The 20,912-nt window shown below is 53.0% G+C and overlaps 1 protein-coding gene across 1 annotated transcript; it reads left to right on the forward strand.

Moving 5' to 3' along the window:
* Window positions 1-12,729: 12,729 nt before the first annotated feature.
* LOC104574588 (AT-rich interactive domain-containing protein 3A) lies at window positions 12,730-19,895 on the forward strand. The gene is made up of 7 exons (XM_088536679.1): window positions 12,730-12,744; window positions 13,994-14,072; window positions 17,338-17,506; window positions 17,741-17,985; window positions 18,066-18,335; window positions 18,673-18,762; window positions 19,750-19,895. Exons 1-7 carry the CDS (start codon window positions 12,730-12,732, stop codon window positions 19,893-19,895), a joined length of 1,014 nt encoding a protein of 337 aa, XP_088392805.1.
* The last annotated feature ends 1,017 nt before the right edge of the window (window positions 19,896-20,912 follow it).

A 20,912-nucleotide genomic window follows, 5' to 3' on the forward strand; every position in this document is an offset into this window, starting at 1 on the left:
TAACCGTGTCAGTTGCTTAGGTGTGACTGATGATGGAATGGCAGTGGCAACAGGATCGTGGGACAGCTTCCTCAAGGTCTGGAACTGACAAGAGCGGCAGACTCCGTGACTGGAAGAACTTTCCAGCGGTTGAAAACTAAAAATGATAGCATATCCAGTCTGACCATACTAACTTGCACCCCCATCCTCCCCAGCTCCAAAGGGCAAGATTTTTTCCTTCTCCTGTTGCTGAAATGAAGAGCACAATTACCTTTCCAAGAAGAATTTCTGTGGTTGTAAGCAAAATGAAATTGTGTATTCCTTTGGGACCATTTTCTTTTGTCTTGGGAATTTAAAAATGAAACATTATCATAAAAGTGTGACCAGAATGATCATGCTTGTGTTTGCAACTATGTTTTTATTTGTAATATTTGATGCATGATATTGCCAATTTTTGTTTTTGTAAAAAGAGGGGAAATGCTGAGGCTTACAGCTATGTTACTTTGTTTTTTGTAAATGCTGTAATGTTTATTGCTAATTTTTGTTTTTTGGAAAAAAGAGGGGGAGATGTTGGGGCCTTAGTAAGAATATATAGGAAAGTGGAGTTTGTGGGGAACTGGACCGACGCCTAGCAACCAAGCACCTGGAGGAGAACCAATCAGCTGGGAGCCTGTAGCCAATGAGTGCTGCTCCTTAGCGCATGCCCACCTGCACCGGTATAAAGCTCTGCTGCAGACAACAGCAGAGCGGAGTTGACCTCACTTTGTGTGGAGGTGTTGTTTGCTCTGGCTTGTGGGGAGGGCCCTGGCACTTGGTGCGAGAGTGACCCTCGACATCCAACCATGACAGACTCTCATCCTCTGTGACTATATGCAAAATCTTTGCGTGATCCCAAATGTCTTGGACATCCGTGAGTATTTTTCTGGACTGATCAATATTAGATATGTATTCATGGTGACTCTTCCAGGTCTCCTACTCCCACAGAATAGCTACTTGCAGAATTTGTATCCTCGCTATGGGTCAATTTAAGCTTTATGGTCGTCCAATGGTCTGTTTTGTTTTGAAAGGTGCCTAGATTCGGGCCTGATAAGTTATAATATATATAAGGCACCCTGTTACTAACCAATTGAAGTATAAAGGGCTTTCCTTCCATTGCGACATTCTCCTGTGTACACTGATATGATGTATTGAGTAAGCTATATGGATTCAGGTCTGTCCAGTTGCTTAGAGGAATACCTAATGCCAGTGCATCCAATTGATCTGCTGTCCCACAAAGCCACCAACTCTTGATTTGGGTATAATTAACAATCCGCCTAAGAAGCATAACATATCCATTAGTGTTAAAAGCAGCATCAGCTCCTATAATAGCGTTAAAAGCAACATTGCCTCCTAAAAGTCACAATATACAGCTAATAATAACAGTAACACCTCTTCCTCCCATGTTGTTGTTCTGCAGGCTCACACTTTCCACAGCTAGGGTACCCGTTGCTTGCCTGCTACATCTGATGTATGTGAGTCTGCTTCCAGCCAAGGTCTCACCCATTTCGCTGGCACCCATCTGGTTCCAGTATCTATAACGACACAAGCATACCCTTTTCCCCAGGTTATCCAGTCCAAAGGTCCTGTCCATTTTCCCGTGTTTCAGTCTCTCAGCATCACCTTACACAGACCCAACTTTACTTCTGTCAGGGCTCCCTTTAGCCCAGCCCTGTGTTTGACCATCGGAGGGACTAGGCTGTTGTTGCAGTTGTGGCGGCCAAAAACACAAACAACTGGGGTAGATGCAACACAAACTACGCTTTATTGTTTTTTAGGTACATTATTTATACCGAGCTCTCCTCATCGTGGCTGCTGCTTATTGGTGAGGACTACAAAGGAGAGTAGCTAGTGACAGAGTTATGACTGGATGATTCTTAGCTTGGCCAGTTTCTGCTCCGTGGCCAAACCTCCTTAAACTTGTTAATAACTTTCTGCTGTCTCCGTGTGAACTCCCTATCTCATAGATATGCTCTAATCTTTTCAAGCTTAGCGTTCTCTGCTAAGGGAGCCAGGGATTTCACAGACCAGCTGCAATCCCTGACAATTCCCCCTTTTTGTATTTGTGCTACAAAAATGGCACTAACGGTTTGCTGCAGGGCCCTTTGCAGCAGACCGATCAAGCAAGGTACCATTAATAACACAATTACAATAATTACCAAAATCAGCAAACCTGTTTTCACTAGAGATAGTAACCACCCAGACAAACCCCAGTTGCCAAACAACTTATTTAACCACTCCCATCCATCATCCACTTGCAGCTTGCGTAGTTCGTCAGTTAGAGCAACTGTAGTCTTTACCCTCACCCCGAGTCTGGATCTCTGGTCTCATTGATCCATTGCCAGCATATTATGCAGCAGTTGAAGCCCTTGTATTCGGCTCGCGCAGATACCCGCCACCCATCGGCTTCTCCGTTGGAACTCCCACCAGACACGTAGAAAAGGGATTTTGAGGATCGCTGGTAGCCAGGCATATGGTGCTTTGATTGATTGATGGCGTTGGCTAGGGTTATCCAGATGTTGCTGACAGTTCTTTGGGGAGGGGCTGGAGGCCAATCTCCTCCTCCATAACTTCCGAGGATGAGGACGGCAGCGACTGCAACGCAGGTCGCACACACCGTGCTGGAACCCATCGCGGTCCACTTTCTGTGGAGACACAAGCATATCCCCTTCCCCAAGTTATGAGCTCATGTGGCCCAGACCATTGGCCAGTAACCAGATCATGAACTTGCACCGGTACCCGCTGTGGTACTTTTTCTGTTGTAGTCAAAGAGGAAAAATGCGAAAAAATCGGTGATAGAGTAGAGTTGTTAGGGAAGAAGAGAAAGTTAAGCACATATACAGCTTTATCTAGTCTTGCCTGTGGGGACTCCCCCTGCATTCCCCCTTTTTGTTTTTGCACGAGGCGCTTCAGAGTGCCATGTAAGCGTTCAATGATGGCTTGGCCTGTAGGGGAATGGGGAATCCCAGTTATGTGGTGAACACCCCATTGATTTAGAAAACTCTGCACCTTTTTGGAAACATAGGCAGGACCATTGTTGGTTTTTACTGTTTGAGGAATGCTGAGAGTTGCAAAGGCACGTTGAAAATGGTGAATTACGTGTAAAGATTTCTCCCCTGCTTGGGCTGTAGCACAAGCAGCGTGGGAAAATGTATCAACAGAAACATGGACAAACCGAAGCCACCCAAATTCAGAGATGTGGGTGACATCCGTTTGCCACAATTGTAACGCTTGTAGGCCTCTCGGGTTAACTCCATAGAAAACAGGTGTCTGCTGTCCTTGACAATCAGGGCAGGCAGCAACTATAGATCGTGCCGCGGATTGCGTCAAGCCAAATTGTTGACTCAGTGCCGAGCTGCCCTGGTGAAAAAAACGATGAGATAATAAAGCCTGCTGGTGTTTGTTAGGGAGCGGACCCAAGGCCACAGCAGGCACAAGGGCATCAGCCCTAGCATTACCCTCAGCAAAGAAGCCAGGTAATGCAGTATGACTGCAAATATGTAGTATAAAATAGGGTTCGATTCTCTGTTGTATTGCTGACCATAGGTCTAAGAGTACCGAAAACAATGGACATTGATCAGTAAAAGACAGAACCGTCTTATCTAGCCGTGCAACTAGATTGGCAACATAAGCAGAGTCCGTAACAATATTCACAGGTTGGAGAAGCATTTGAAAATCTACGGCCATAGCTCGCAGCTCCACTATTTGAGGTGATCCTTCTTTTAAGATTACCTTGTCATGCCATTCTTGGTTGTCGTACCATACCACAGCAGCTTTACCGGTCTTTCCAGATCCATCTGTAAAGACAGTGAATCCATCAACTGGCCCCATTTGGCTCAAGTGCTTTTGACCCACCGTAATTTCCTGAAAAAAGCTTAATAAGCGGATGTGAGGGCAAATGATAAGAGATCTGCCCATGAAAATCAGCCATAGCTGCTTGAACTTCATACTTGTTGGCTAAGCACCATTCAAAATACCACGTTTGTATTGGGACAGCAATGCGATACGGATCCCTTCCTGTCAGTTCCACACATCTTTTACGAACCTTCATAATAAGGTCTGCTAGAAGTTCAAACAATCCTGGTGCAGTCTTTCGAGGTCGAAAAGGTAAAAACAGCCATTCCAGAATATGTAAAGGATCTGTCCATTCAGGGTTCCATTGCACCAAGGCACCAAAAGGAGTTGTCCGATCAATGAGGACAAACAACTGAACTATCTGTAATGGGTCAATGGGTCAATGCGGGATACAAATTTAGTTTGTAATAACGACTCCACCTGCTGGATTGTTTGAACTGCTGCAGGACTCAAAGTCCTAGGTTCAGAAGGATTAACAGAATGCTGGAGCAGTTCCAATAAGGGCTGCAGCTGGGAATTTGTGAGACCAAGATAGGGTCTAATCCAATTCAGCGACCCCATCAATTTTTGGACATCAGTAAGTGTTTGAACGTTAACACTAAGTTGGGGCGTCACTCGTCGGGCAGTGACTGTAAGCCCTAAATATTTCCAGGGCTCAGTCTTTTGCACCTTCTCTGGTGCTATAACCAAGTCAAAATGCTGTAAGGATTGTCTAGCTACTTTTTCTAGATCGTTCAGCTGCTCCCTTTTCTGGGCTGCAAGCAAAATATCATCCATGTAATGGTAACAGTAACAGTCTGGAAATCGCTCCCGAATGGGAGATAAAGCTTGAGCAACAAACCATTGGCAAATTGTTGGCGAATTTTTCATACCTTGAGGTAACACCTTCCATTGATATCTTTTGGCTGGCTCAGAATGGTTTGTAGGTAATACAGTAAAAGCACATTTTTCCCTATCCTCGGGTGCTAATGGAATGGTAAAGAAACAGTCCTTCAGGTCTATTACCACAATATCCCAGTCCATAGGGATCATTGAGGGTGCAGGAAGGCCGGGTTGTAAAGCTCCCATGGCAGCATTTACCTGTTGTAGGTCATGTAAAAGTTGCCATTTGCCAGATTTCTTCTTAATCACAAATACAGGGGTATTCCAAGGACTGTGAGAGGGTTCAATGTGCCCAGTCACAAGCTGTTCTGACACCAATTCTTGCAGGGCTTGCAACTTTTCCTCTGCTAGGGGCCACTGATCCACCCACACAGGCCTGTCAGTTAACCAGGTTAAAGCAAGTGTGGGTCGACGAACACCCTGCAACGCAGTGGCCCCCGTCAAAAATCCGTCGTAATCCTAACCCCTCATTGTCCTAAACAATCTCTTCCCCACAAGTTCAGGGGTGCAGAGGTTATGTATGGTTTGATCATTGCTGCTTGCCCTTCAGGATTGGTGATCAGCACAGGTACAAGAGACACGCCCCCCTGAGTGGATCCCCCCAGCCCTACTACACCCACCCCAGTGTTCACAATGGGCCAAGACGATGGCCAGGAATGTTGAGAGATAATAGTCACATCAGCCCCAGTGTCCAACAAACCCGTAATCTTCAATGCTGATGGTGAATAGCCTTTGTTGGAGACGTTACACGTCATTTGTGGCCTCTACGCTGATAGAGTTTGCGACCAGAAAACTTGAGGTGGACCCGTAGAACCAAAGCCTCCCTCTCATCGTTCCTTAAGTTCTGTGTGAGGAACACAACTCGAAAAAGGCACAAGTTGAGCGACACGGGTACCTTTGGGAATGGTTCCTGGGGGATAGGGAGTAGACATCATAGCACAAATTTGCCCAGTATAATCCGAATCAATAACACCTACATGAACAATTAATCCACTCAAAATACTGCTAGACCGTCCAATTAATAATGCACTGAGTCCTTGACCTATAGGCCCCTTTGCATCCAGAGGCACTTTAACAATATCCGTAGTTGACAGAGTTACTGTGTCGGCGGTGGATACATCCATGCCTGCTGATCCACGGGTTTTTCCCTGTGAGACGGTCGCAGAGGGATAAACCATCGGAGGTGCTCCCATGCATGGAATTGCTGTGTGAGGTACTTGTGTCCCCGCGCGCCTCCCCGCGCTTGTTTCCTCGTTTCCCGTCAAAGAATAGCCATTAATATGGAATTTAGATCGACAGTGTCTGGCAAAATGCCCTATTCTGCTGCATCGATTACAAGTATTGTCCACAGGCTTGGCAAAATGCCCTGCCGCTTTGCCTTTTTGTTTAGCAGCTGCACTCTGAAACGGGCAAGCAGCCTTGATATGCCCCTCCTGACCGCACCCAAAGCACTTGGGATTGGGATGAAGAACTGCAGCTAGAGCAGTCATTTTATGTGTTATTGTTCCCACTCTTGAGCAAGCTGTTACCATATCAGGAATAGTTGGGTTCCCTGGCATTGCTTCAATTATTTTCTGACAATCTTCGTTAGCATTATCTTTAGCTAGCTGAGTGCACAGTGTCTCTCTCAAGTCATCATCCTCTACTTGTTTTTCTAATGATGTAGCAATCCGTTCAACAAATTGTAAGAATGGCTCTTTAACCCCTTGCTTGATTGTTGTATATTTAGGACGGGGCGAGGCCAGCTCCATAGTTCGCATCAGAGCTGACATACCTAAACGTTGCGCCTGTTCAAGAATACTAGGGTCCCACTGAGCCTGAAGATCAAGGTTAGCAAAAAGACCCGTTCCCATCAAAGCGTCAACCCCAACTCCCTGCCGCGGATCTCCTTGCGGCAATCGCATGTTATCTAGTGCAGCCCGCTCAGCTAACCTCCTCCAGTGTGCCATAAACACTTGATTCTCTACAGGCTGGAACAGAATCTGAGCAAGATGGGATATATCATACGGGGGCTAAAAGATCCGCATTCATAATTCGGATCAGACGCATTACCTCTGGAGAGTTAATACCATATTTTGATGTAAATGTCTGCAGGTCTTGCACTACTTTCCAGGCAATCGTGCTATGTTCATCCCTTCTTCCAGAGTTGGGGGCCGCCTTAAACACAGGAAAAGCTCCCAAACCACAGCTGACAACTTGAGTGGAGGCCTCTGAGGGGCAACCGATCTTATCTAACAAATCCCATTGCCCCATTTCGGTTGCCTTTTTTCTAACCTGATCCCAGAATTTGCCAGGCTGTCGCGGCAACACAGTCACTGTGGTGGGGGGAGAGGCCAGGGTTTAGCTGCTAATCTCAAGGTCCGACATTGAGAACTCCCTATAGTCTCTTTCACAGAAGGACGAACAGCAGAAACCACCTCCTCCTCCTCATCCGAGGAGTCTTGGGGGAGGCGGGGAGGGAAACGGTTTTTACTGGGGATTTCTTCATCATTTTCCTTCTCCCCCTCTCCAGGAGGAGCAGAGGGAAGCACAGGTTTATTCAAAGCCTCCCACTCAGTCAACTGCTGCGCAGGTGTCTTATAGCAGGGCGGGGGGGGGGGGGGCAAAAACTCACTGGGAGACTTCCCCCGTTGCCGCATCTTAACCAGCTCATCAGGCGAGGGGTACTTAGGACTCGAGTTGGTTTCATGTTTCAACAACCCAGAGGCGCCCGTGGAGCACTGCAAAGCATCCATTTGCTCCGTAACAGACTCTATAGGAGAAGGATGCTTCTCCTGGTCCTCTCTGTCTTCCCCCAATAGAGGGGTACTTTCCAGCATCACCGGAATGCTCTCCTGGTCATGCTCCGCTTTCCAGTCCTCCAAAGTCTCCTGCATCAGTCGCCAAGTAGTAGGTAAACCCTCTACCTCTTTAGAGCCTCTAGAAAGAGCATCCCACAGCTTATCACTGACCTTCTGCCAAGCGCTCACACTAAATGCAACGGCTGAAGTGGCTTCAAACCCCTGTCCTCGGCACCAGAGCAACAGGCGGCGTAACGCATAGTCAGTAACTTTAATACCTCTCTGAGCAAGTAAGGTCTTCCATGTAGATAAAACTAGGGCTTCCTGCTTTGTCAGGTTTGGCCCCATGTCTGTGTATTTCCGCTCTCTGCGGCGCACCTTCGAGAGGTGTCAGTCCCACTTGCACCTTCGAGAGGTGTCAATCCCTTTCCCAGCGGCTCACCTTCACAAGGAGTCAAATCACAGGTCTGGACCAGGCAGCTTCCCTGCTGCTCTCAAGCTCCGCCACCACCGCCAGTCGCCAGGCGGTCCACTTCTTATTATCACGTCGGGGTCACCAGTTGTCGCAGTCATGGCGGCCAAAAACACAAACAACTGGGGTAGATGCAACACAAACTACGCTTTATTGTTTTCTAGGTACATTATTTATACCGAGCTCTCCTCGTCGTGGCTGCTGCTTATTGGTGAGGACTACAAAGGACAGTAGCTAGTGACAGAGTTATGACTGGATGATTCTTAGCGTGGCCAGTTTCTGCTCCATGGCCAAACCTCCTTAAACTTGTTAATAACTTTCTGCTGTCTCCGTGTGAACTCTCTATCCTATCTCATAGATACACTCTAATCTTTTCAAGGTTAGCGTTCTCTGCTAAGGGAGCCAGGGATTTCACAGACCAGCTGCAATCCCTGACAGGTTGTCCTGGGGTAATCTCAAAAAATTTAAAACATATACTGCTTTTGCCAATCTCTCTGCAGGCATAATTTCCAATTCTCCCCCTTTTTGTTTTTGAAGCTGGCGTTTCAGCGTTTGGTTCATACGTTCCACTATGGCCTGCCAGTAGGGGAGTGTGGAATGCCTGTAACATGCTCTATGCCCCAAAGATGGAAAAACTCTTGTGTCCCTCGTGCGACATAGCCAGACCCATTATCAGTTTTTACCCTTTGTGGGACTCCCAATGCTGCCATAGCCACCCGCATGTGGCGTTGAACATATTTACTGGATTCACCCGTCTGTGCCGTGGCCCAGACGGCCATAGAAAAGCAGTCAACCGACACATGGACATATTTTAGTCTGCCAAACTCCGGTATATGGGTAACGTCCAGTTGCCACAGTTCCAACGGACCAGTACCTCTGGAATTCACCCCAGTTGGGCGGCCACCTGTGAATTGCTGACAATCAGGGCAAGTTTGTATAATCCCTCGTGCCGCAGCATCTGTCAGGTTGAACTGTCATCGTAGCGCCTTGGCAGACTGATGGAAAAATTGATGGGAACGCTGAGCCTGTTGAAACTTATCCGGCGTGGGGCCCTTCCATGCTGGGGCTACCAGCCGATCTGCCCATTGGTTTCCCTCGGACAGCTCACCTGGTAAATTCGTGTGACTCCGAATATGTGTAATAAAATATGGCGCCTTGCGTTTGTCAAGCGTGAGCCAGAGTGTTTTAAAGAGGGCAAACAGAGCTGCATCGCTAACTTCTTTCAGAATTGCGCGTTCCATGCGTTGAACAATACCTACTACATACAGGGAGTCACAGACCACATTCAGGGCCTGATCCAGCCAGCGCTGAAAAGCCATGATGACAGCACATAATTCTAGTTGTTGAGTGGAACCACTAAAGTCTGATAGCACCACCTCCTTCCAGACGTCTCCCTCTTTCCAGGTTAATGCTGACTTCTGTGATCTCCCTCCGGCTTCCGTAAACACAGTCACTCCCTTAACCGGCATTGGGGATTGCTGAGGAGGGTGCTCTTGGAATCGTCCAAGTTTGACCGCGGCCATAAAACGATGGGGTGGCAGGTGGACTCTAACCTTCCCTGGATAGTCCAAGAGGGCAACTTGAAGTGGCACTTGAGTTCTGTAAAGCCCACTGTAGGTATTCTGCAGCCAATGGCACAACGATAAAACTGGGTTCAAATCCTGCTATTTCCACTGCCCAAGATCGTCCTTTCATTATCAGCTGTGCAAAAGCTTCTAAACGAGTTGTCACCGTACGCTTGGGTTGAATAGGCAAAAAAATCCACTCGAGTATATGAAGGGGATCTCTATCCTCAAACCATTGCATTAATAGCATCAGCGGGTAGTGGTTGTGGTTTAGCAAGAGCAAACCCACCGGTTCATCAGGGTCCCAGCGACTGGCATATGCGGTTGATACCCTTTCGGATACCCTTTGTAGTGCTAGTTTTGCGTTGGGGGAAAGTTCACGTGGGGCATCTTCTCCACCTCCCCCCCGAAGGAATTGTATGAGGGGTTCTATATTCGCGTTGGAAATACCGCACACCGAGCGTACCCAATTAATATCACCCAGGAGCTTCTGTACATCGTTTAGGGTAGTGACTTCTGTTCGCAGAAAGAGCTTTTGTGGCCTAACAACTGTTCTGGTAATCTCCCAGCCCAGGTACCGCCAAGCTGGCTGCCGTTGTACTTTCTCCGGCGCTATCTGTAGACCTCCCGCTCCTAGGATCTTTTCCATCTCTGTCAGCAGACTTTCTGCCTCCAGATGCTTTCCGACTACTAAGATATCATCCATATAATGGTAGATCAGTAGTTCAGGGTGTATCTGATGGATGGGAGTTAATGCCCACGAGACATAGAGCTGGCACAGGGTGGACAAATTTTTCATACCCTGGGGAAGCACTACCCGATGATATCGCTGCATAGGGGCTTGTTTGTTAACTGAGGGTACAGAGAACGCGAATTTTTCATGATCCTCAGGATGCAATGGTATGGTAAAGAAACAATCTTTTAAATTGATTATTAAAATGTCCCAGTCTTTTGGGATCATCACAGGCGATGGTAAGCCTGGTTGCAATGCTCCCATATCTTTCATAATTGCATTTACTTTCTGCAAATCATGCAGCAATCGCCACTTCTCAGATTTTTTCGGGATAGTAAAGACAGGCGTATTCCAGGGGCTAGTTGAAGGCTGTATATGGCCCTTTTCTAATTGTTCTTGTACTAATGCTTGTAAGTGAGTGACCTTTTCTGTAGACAGTGGCCAGTGGTCGACCCAGACAGGTGTACTAGACGTCCAGGATAATTTTATCACTGGTTGCTCTCTCCCAGTGACCGTCGCTAGAAAACCTGTTGATCAGTAACTAATCGCGCACCTAGCTGGCTTAGCGCGTCTCGTCCTAGCAGCGATATGGGTGCATTGGTGACATATGGTTTAATACTGCAACATCCGCCATCTGCCATACAGCATTGAACTAGCTCCTTACTAACACACATTGTTTGCACTCCGCCTACCCCCATAACAGGAATCGATGGAGTTTCCAATGGCCAGGTGGGAGGCCAGACAGCCACACTGACAATCGTTGCGTTTGCCCCAGTGTCCACTAACATTGAAATTGATGTCTGATGCCCACATGGGTGTTTTAATGTTACCCATTCCATTGGTTGTCGTTTTGAGATGTCCATTGCCAGGTGTATTTCAGGGGTCCCGGTTGAGCCAAAACCCTGTTTCCCTCTGACTTTTGATGTAGATTTGGGAACGCATGCAAAAAATGGCACTAGCTCTACGATCTTCTCCCCAGCCGGAACATGAATCGGCAGACTGGGGGTCCAGACCATTACATGAATGGTACCCGTAAAGTCCGCATCAATCACGCCAGGCAATACAAAAAGGCCTTTGCGTGCAACCGATGAGCGACCTAACAGTAGTGCACTTAATCCTTTTCCCAGCGGGCCGCAAGTAGTGGATGGGAGGCATTGTACGCTGGAGTCAGCGAGCATTGCGTCTACTGCGAGGGCAATGTCCACTCCGGCACTTCCTGTTGTGGTGGCGGTGATGCTATCCAAGCTCCCCGGGATCTTACTTTCATCGGCGCGTGAGATCCCAGCGCGCTCACCTTCCTGTTTCCCAACCTGGTTCCGTTTGCGTGTGCCTGGGAGCGGCACTCCTTCTCCCGGTGACCAAACCTCCCACATCTATTGCAATCTCCATTAAATGCATATCCGCCGCCCCTTTTATTGAACTGGCACTGAGCTTTGAGATGACCGGGACGTCCGCACTTAAAGCAGCGCGGATTGTTTTTGTTAACTAAAGGTCGTACAGCTGCTGCAAATGCATGTGCCATGTAATCCGCCTTTTGCTCATCCGAGCCAATACGCTCACAAGCCTCCATCATTTGCGCGATCGAGGCATCCCGTGGTAGTGCTCTAAGCGCTCGCTTACACTCCACAGTAGCGTTCTCAACCGCTAAAGACATCAGTATGGCTTCTCTTGCTTCTGGAGTCAGAGAGGCGCGTTCTAGGGCCTCTCGCAAGCGCTCTAAGAAAGACATATACGACTCCCCGCTTGTTTGTTTTACCTTTGTGTAAGGTGGGATCGATTTCCCGTCCTCAAGTATAGATCACAAAGCTTCCCTGGCTAAGTCCGCCGACATGCGTAGCACCTCGGGCGGAAGTTGTGCTTGATCTGCAGGGTTAGCAAAATTTCCAGATCCCATTAAGGCAGCTGGCTCTCCTAGGCGCAACGGATCCCTGTCACGCCATTCCATGTTATTGAGGCCTGCAATGTCACAGTCCTCTGTCCAGCGGGAGCGCCATAGAATTTCTTGCATAGGGGTCAAAATTACCTGCATGAGCTGGCGCAGGTCAAAAGGTGTCAGCAAGTGATTTGATAGAATTGAATTAACAATAGCCTGGGTGAAGGGATCATGTAAGCCATATTGCTGCACCGATTTACGTGCCTCTTTCACTAAATCAAATGATAAAGGTGTCCATTGATTTGGCTGACCCTGAGGACCCGCTATTACAGGAAATGCTGACAACGCTCCTTGCCTCACTAATGACAGTCTCATCTCCCTCCAGTGACTTTGGGGATCACAATCCGCTTTTCCCTGCACCACTGTCTCCTTGGTCTCATTCGCTTTCCCTTCCCCGGTCCCCTTCTGTAAGTTTTCAAGGCGATCCAACAAGTCCTGGACCCAGCTGGGCCGTTCTTCAGGCTCTCCGGGGGGGTCCGGAAGCGGGGGCACAGATGGCGCAGGCGCGGGTGCGGGCGGGGACACGGGCGGGGGCAGGGGCGGGGACGCGGGCGGGGGGGTTAGCGATGGATCTCCAAACACCAGCGGTTTTCAGTGGCGTGGTGGTCTCGCTCTTGAAGTGCTCGCAAAGGCTGCCATGGCTCCGGCGGCCACTTTCGGCCACTTTCTTTTCTGCTTTCATATCGGATAAGGAAGATAGGACCAGTTGCCATGTAGTAGCAAGGTCCCTAGCCTGCTTATCCCCGTCAGCGATATGATCCCAGAGCTGCCGCCCTACGTTCTCCCACGTCTCCACATCGAATGCTAGGTGGGGCTCAGCTTTGAACCCATTCTCTCTGCACCAGATCGAAAGCTTGCAGAGGGTCTGTTCATCATACTTAATTCCTCTCTTAGAGAGAATATGTTGGAGGAGCTTAACAATTGCACTTTCTTCCTTAGTTACCGACTGCCCCATCTCCTGCCCTGGCTGCTCACCTGCACCAGGTGACCATTGCAACAAATCTTCACATCTTCACGGATTGCCACCCAATCTGTCCCAGACCTCGGTCCCGCCGAGCCGTTCCCCAGCCAGGTGCTCCCATCGGGGTGTCCCACTTCAAATGCGCTGAAATCGCATCACGTCGGGGTCACCATCTGCGGGAGGCCAGACACGACTCCTGAAGGCTTCAATATGAGTCTAGCAGAAATCACTTTATTCGTGTTACAGCACTCTATCTACTACATTTCTGTTAAGTCATCTAGCCACGCGTACGCTTACATTGCGATTGGTTGCATACTACTGTCCACGCGTCTTCTACTGTACTAGGTTGGCTGTAGATATCGGGGCACACGTTTACATGATTGGCCCGCACACAGTCCTCTATCCTGCACTGATAAGCTTGTTTACAGGTTCTTCCTCTCCTACTTCTGTGTTCTTCCAGCTGGTGACTTTCCCACGATCTTTTCGCCTTGGTCTTAGTCCGGCTCATCGTATCCATCTTCTATCGGGAAGCCTCCATTACTTAGATATGCTCCCACATGTGCACAAACCTACCAGGACACGCGTGCATCCGTACCGGTCCATGCACCAGCATGCACATCTGCAGACACGCTTATACGCTTGCCCCAGGCACCCGCAGCAGAAGGGTGATCCCAGGGGCTCCTCGGTTAAGGGGCACTCAGAGGCTCGTGCTCATCAGTGTCCAGCACACGCCCCCTTGCACCCGCGTGTGCGCTGGGAGCTGCTGGCGCTGACCCCTCTCTCCCTCCTGCCCCCAGCAATACGAACTGGACGAGGATCCGAAACGCAAGGAGTTCCTGGACGACCTCTTTGGCTTCATGCAGAAGAGAGGTAAAGGTGGGTGGTTTGGGGTGGGCGCTCACTAGCACCCGGTCCCTGCCTGTGGCTACCCAGGCGCACTCGTGACGAGTCCCACTCGGGCACTGAGCTGCTCCAGGTCTCTGCAAGCCCCCGAGGTAGATCCCATGGGGTAGATCTCAGCCGTGACGCCCATTAGCGATGTCTATTAGTGCTGCCCCTTAGCAGGGCTCATTAGTGGTGCCTGCAAGGACACGGGGAGCAGCGCCGGCCCCACAGGCGCCCAGGGGTTAAGGGCTGTGCCAGCCGCCCTGGCCGCATCGGAAATCTTTGCTATCAGTGCAGGAGGGCCAAGGCAGCTCCCGGAAACTCGATAAATGCTCTAACCTTCGCCCTCCCCGGCTGGGCCAGCGGCAATTAAAAGTTGCTGAGTGTGAGCACGCGGCCGGCCATATTCATTAGAGCCTTTTGCCGGTGTGTGGATTAATGAACATGACGTTGGTTAACCAGTAAACCCCAGGCAGAGGTTAATGCCTAGCTAATTAACGGGGGAAAGCCGAGGGAGAGCAGTGGGGCTTGGTGCGCGTGGGGTGAGAGCCAGCAGAGAGTGGCAGTTGCCCCCCGAGCTTTGCCCCTCGGGAGTGACATGAGGCAGCTTTGGGCACAGGCTTCATGTGTGTGTGTGAGGGGGGTGATGTCTGAGACCCCACAGACTCAGGGCTGCAGCGGGGGGCTGGTGCCCCAGGCCCTCGTGCACAGCACAGCCCTGGGTGCCAGGTCCCACTCACCGCCCTGGGGGGCTGCCCAGCCCCACGGCCCTCCGAGGAGCAGGAGGTGGGAGTGCTGCCGGCCCCCCGCGCATCCGTCAGCACGCGAGGCACAAGATTTATGGACTGCTCCACTCCTTCATTATCTCTCTCTCCAGAGCTAATTAACTCTCTTGTCAGTGGGGGCCGGGGCTAATTAAGCAGGTGCCGGGCAGCGCAGCAGGGAGGGCAGCAGACGGGGGCTGTTCCTCACCCCCGCTGCCCCCCGAGGCCACCCCAGCCCCTGGGGACCAGAGGGGACAGGCAGCCCTCTCAGCTCGGCCCCTGGCAGAGTGGGAGTTGGGGGCACTGCTGGGCAGAGGAATTTCACTGTTTGCTCTCAGAGGTTTTACGGTCGGTTCCCAGGGCTCTGTCACCTGCCTGCAGATTTCGGAGCAGAGGTGCGTGCGAGGCACCATCAGTGCCCGTGCCGGCAGCAGGAGCACTCGGAAAGGGCACATGGGCTCCGCGCAGCAGGACAGGTGGCACAGGGTCCTCAAGGGTTGCACAGGGTCCGTGGTGGTGCCACAGGGTCACTGGGGGTTGCTCGGGGTCTGCAGGGGTGGCACAGGGTCCTTAAGGGTTGCAGAGTGTCCTTAGGGGCAGCACAAGGTTGTTGCAGGTGGCACAGGGTCTTCAGGGGTGGCACAGCATTGATGCAGGTGGCACAAGGGCCCCATGCTCGATGAGACTGGGGCTCTTCATGGCCACGTCCCCCATCACGGCCAGCACAGGGCCCTGCCAATAAGGCGGCGCCATTAATCAATGCGGGAGCTAATTGCAGCGCCACAACGACCGCCACCTCTGTGGGCTTTTGTGCCGTGCACCTCAGCTGGGACCATCACTCTGCAGCGCCCAGACAGGTCCCTTTGTCAGCGGGACGGGCACCGGCCGCCTGCCCCAGCCGCCCCCAGATTAATGGCCCGCCCTTCACATCCACTGTCCCCCTGGGGATGGGGGAGAGGGGAGAAGTCCGGAGCCATAAATCTGGATAAAGGGGTTGTGTCACTGCGGAGGCAGGTGAGGGGCAGGGATTTGGGATGGGGGATGTCTGGGCGCTCCCCAGCACCTCCATGGGACTGTGCTTGCTGCTGCCCCCACTCCAGGGGCCATCCCATTTTGGGGACAACCTGCGGACAAGCAGCAGCCACCACAGTGCCTCCTCCAGAGGGATGTGCGGCTCTGGGCTGAGGCGCCACAAACTCACCATCCAGCGTGGTGGGAGACCCTCACATCAGGGTCTGGGGTCCAACCGCAGGGAGGAGGTGACGGGGCCTGTGCCCGGAGCCCCTGAACCCCAGGACAGAGCAAGTCGGAGTTTCTCTGCCTTTTTCTTGGTAGGAGAAACTCATCTTCCCTCTCCTCAGGCAGGGCAAACAACAGAGAGAGAGGGAAAAAAAAAGAAGAAAAAAAGTTAAATGAGCTCAGTAGCAGAATAAAAAGAGCTCATTTTTCAGGCTTATGCAAAGAAGCCGAGCCAATATCGGGGCCATAAATTAGGGATGCTGGAGGACGGCAGTGAGTGATGGCTTCGTTTGAGGGGCGAAGCACGGCCCTGACAGCCTCCCCCGGCGGAATGGATGGCTTTTCGATAGCGCCCTGCCGCTGCCGGCATGGGACACATTCCTAGGGGGCACTGCCCCTCTGGCCCTGCTGCAGCCCCTGCCACCGCACTGCGCCTGCTGTGCCAGCCCCTCGTGGCACGGGGCTCTGGCACCATTTGGGGGCATTCGGAGGCTGGGGAGGGCAATGTGTGTGGGCACCGTGGCCATGGCGTTGCCCATGGTGGCCTTGGGTGCCCAGGGGGTGGGGGACCAACACGTTCCCCTGCCCCAGGGCCATCCTGTGGTGCTGCTGGACCCTTCCCACACTGAGGGGGCTCTGAGGGAGGTTATAGGGTGAGCTCCTATATCAGGGTTATGGGGGAGTCCCTCTCCTCCCCCATAGAGGTTTCTGAGGGTGTTTATAGGGTGACAACCTTTATAAAGTTTATGGTGGTCCTTTTTCCTGGGTCTCTGAGGAGTGTACAAGGGAGAGATATAGAGGGGAGATGCTCCATAAGGAGCTCAGAGCATTATGGAGGGAGAGCTTCTATAAGGGAAGGTCTTTGTGTTCCCATCCCATGCTCTGACCTACACCTCCGACCATGCAGCAGATTTGGGCATGCAGAGACCAGGCTCGCCTTGGACATGCCAAGGGGCAACCATATAGCACCCACAGCACCAGAGGACTAAGAAAGACTCTGAAATAGCCCAAACAAGGTCTTTACCCTCTGTCTTGGGCCAGATTTGCAGTGCAGGGTGAGCCCCACTCATGCAGACAGCTCGGGGGCAGGGCAGGGCTAGGGGGACCAGAGCACATGGCCATGGTGGTGAGGACCATTCTGCCATGGTCCCAGCAAGGCTGGGCGAGGAGAGGCCGTGTCCCCAGGGAAGGAGGGTCTCTGTGCACGTGGCTTCTCCCCACATCCCTTTCTGTCTCCCATGTGCAGCTGGAAGGGACGCCCATGAACCGCATGCAGGTGCTGGACCTGTACACGCTGTACCGGCTGGTGACGGACAAGGGGGGCCTGATTGAAGTCATCAACAAGAAGATCTGGTGGGAGATCACCAAAGGCCTCAACCTACCTACTTCCATCACCAGCGCTGCCTTTACCCTCCGCACGCAGTGAGCGCCCGGGAGTGGGGTTTGCCCCATGCCAGCATCCGAGGGTGGCCCCAAGGGTGGGTGGAGAGCCCCAACTCTGCACCATTTACCTGCAGTACAGCTGGGGTGTCCCATAGAGAGACAGGGCTGTGCATCATTCCAGTGCCATCCCCATCCCTGCCCCATCCCTGCCCAGCCCAGGGGTGATGGGGAGCCAGGCAGTGCAGGGTCTCATCCTGGCTCTCCCGTGTGCAGATACATGAAGTACCTGTACCCCTACGAATGTGAGAAGCGGGCGCTGAGCTCTCCCGGGGAGCTGCAGGCCATCATTGAGAGCAACTGGCGGGAGGGCTGGAGGCAGAGCTTCGGCACGGCGCTCTTCAACTACTCACCCACAGGTACCCCGGCCCTGCTGGGCACCCCCAAAATGCCCCTGCTGGCTCTCAGCATCGCCACACATGCCTGCAGCCAGATGGACCAAGCACACACCATGAAGAAAGGTGGGTGAGGGCGGCGTGCGCCCGCAGCGCGCGGAGCCCCAAGGCCAAGTGGTGCCTGCTCAGTGCGGCTGTCCTTGCAGAAGATGGTGTGCTGGCAGCCACGGTGCCTGGCCACATCACCATCCCGGTGGGACTGGCCGGCCACCACCTAGTGGCGGCCCAGGCAGCGGCCGCGTCACAGGCAGCGGTGCTGGAGCAGCTGCGCGAGAAGCTGGAGACCGGGGAGCCTCCCGAGAAGAAAGTGGCGCTGATGGCAGAGGAGCAGCAGTGGCTCATGCAGCACACGCTGCAGCACAACCTCCTGGCTGTGGCCTCCCAGTTCCCCATAAACATCAAGATCTCCAACCGAGGTAGTGTGCACGATGGGCGGCACCTGCCCTGGGAACATCCCAGTGCAGAGCCCAGAGGGAGGACCCGGATGGCCTTGGGATCCCAGGATGGGTGCACAATCCAGCCGGGCAGGCCAGGATGCACCTCCCAGCCTCTGCCAGACGTCCCCTGCCACCAAGCGCTGTGGTCACCCAAGGGACTCACCACATCCCTGCAATTCTCCCAGCCAGAGATGAGCAGGTTTCTGCCAGGACAGCAGGGCAGAGCTGCCCAGAGAGCATGGGGCCCCATTTCTCTCTCCGGCAGGTTCTTGTTTCTGTTTCTCTTAATGCTCATATCGGTATTTCCTCTCCCCAGATGACAGACAGCAGACCACATTGAACCTGTCCACCAACGGCATTAGCAGTATCAACATGTCAATAGAAATAAATGGAGTTGTCTACATAGGTAAATAGAAGGGCCGCTTGGCCCATGTAATTGCGGCTGGGAAATCCAATAACTTATAGCCACTGCCTGGCCAGCAAGTCCTTCCTTCAATCTGATGTCTTTACTATAAAATCCATTGTAATGAAGTGGCAGGGCCTGGGGAGAGGGGGCAGGCAAAGGAGAGGGACAGCAAGGCTGAAAATTGTCCCCCAGGAGGGGCCAACTCAAAGGACCAAGCAGGGATGGATGGATGGATGGATGGATGGATGGATGGATGGATGGAACGGACTCAGGTGCAAAAAGACCCTTGGGCAATCCCAACCAGGAAGATCCCACGGAGAGGGCTTGAATTTGGGGCCATGTCAATGCTGAAGTGCCTAGTGGGATCCTGTGGGTGTTTGGTGCAAGGAGGCTTGGAAGACATAGGGCTGGTGGATGCAGAGGAAAATGCACTCAGATGACGGAAGTTGGGCTCGGGGGACGATGCTGGGACACTTTGCTGGAGCAGAGGCTCCAGCAGGGCACCAAGGGACAGCTACCCAAAGCCCAGTGGCCCCGTGCTGGGTGCCCCAAGGAGGATGCATCAACACTGGCCCCACTGGCACCGCATTGCGGGGTCCAGGGAAACCCACGCATGCCAGGAGGCAGCCCCGTGGTGCCAGGCAGGGCAGGGACCTCTGCCGGGCACTGCTGCATTGGCCAAGCTGGTCGCCCCATGGCCCCCAGTGCTCTGTCTGCCCGCGGAGACACCCCTAATTAAACCAGGAGGCTTTTCCAACAACAAATAAATATTTAACAAGCTGGAAACGTCAGCTCTGGGAAATATGTGGGCCTGATGGCCACATTGTCCCAGGCCACCCCAGGCATTGTCCCCCATGGGCAAGGACATCACCGGGAGCCTGGATAAGGGGGTCACGGGAACAGAGACCCCCTGTGGGGAGGGGACATGGTGTGGGGGTGCAGAGCAGGCAGCCGGGCTGCCCTAATGCCATCTCTCTCGCTCCGCAGGCATCCTGTTTGCATGGCGGCCCATGGCCCCTGCAGCGCCCGGCGTCCCTGGCAGCGTGCAGATCCAGCCAAGCCCCGCGGCTGCCGCGGAGCCACTGCCGCCAGCCCCCTCACACAGCCGCGCGGCTGCCAGCGCCTCGCCGTAGTGCCGGGAGTCCCCGCGGGAAGCCCCATGGGTGCCCCACAGCAGGTGGTGCCTCAGCCTGTGGTGACCATGTGGCCTGGCCGAGCTGGTCCCAGCAGGGCTGGTTTGGGGCAGGGTTGTGCCTGCTTGCACCTGGCCGTGGGGCTGCTCCTGGCTGCTCCTGTCCACCCCGGACATGAGGTAGCTGGTGGCGGGATGGAGGGACATAGCTGGGCCACCAAGGTGGCACAGGGACCAAGGGCTGCCTCTTGGTGCAGTGCGGTGCTATGTTTTGCTGCAAGGCCGCGAGCCCCCAGGAGAGCCCCCTGTGCCTGCACGTGCCCACCATCCTGCACAGGCACCTTCTGTGCCCCCACAAGAGCTCCTGCTGGCTCTGATGTCCTGGTGCCCCTCCTCGCCTCACAGCTGGGGTCCCTGCACACCGTGTCCCCTGGGGACACCCTTGCTGTGTGCACTGTGCCCAGACGCAGGGCGCCCGCTGTGCCCCTCTGCACACCACACTCGTGATGCACCCTCAACATGCGCCTCACTGCGCAACCTCCTCACAGCCCCACACACTGTCCCCATGATCCTCATCACACCCATGCTGCATGCCCCCCTCCCCCGTGTCCTTGGGTGTCCCCAGGGTGCTGGTGTCCCCATGGTGGGCACGGCTCAGGCACCAGCACCCCAGAAGTGCCCTGGTCCATGCACAGGGCTGTGCTAGGGGATCTGACCACCGGGCAGGGGCAGATACTGGGGGAAGTGGTGGGCCTGGTGGAGGAGCAGGAGCCCCTTGGGTGCAGCAGTGGCAGGCGGTGGCACAGAGGGGCGTGGGGCCACTCCAGAGAGTGCCCATGCGTGGGGCCCAGCACTGGGCACCAACTACCTCGTTGGGCGAGCGGCACCTCCTCCCACCCGCTCACCTCCTTGGGTGCCAAAGCAGGGGCCGCATCACCTCTACCTCAGCGTACGGCGGGACGGGGCAGCCGGGCTGGGCCGCACTCCTGCAGGCGCTCCCGCTGTGGCAGTGCAGCTC

The sequence above is a fragment of the Tinamus guttatus genome, unplaced genomic scaffold (assembly GCF_059628265.1).
Source record: "Tinamus guttatus ecotype Peru unplaced genomic scaffold, ASM5962826v1 Tinamus_guttatus_pri_ptg000696l, whole genome shotgun sequence".
Classification (NCBI taxonomy): Eukaryota; Metazoa; Chordata; class Aves; order Tinamiformes; family Tinamidae; genus Tinamus; species Tinamus guttatus.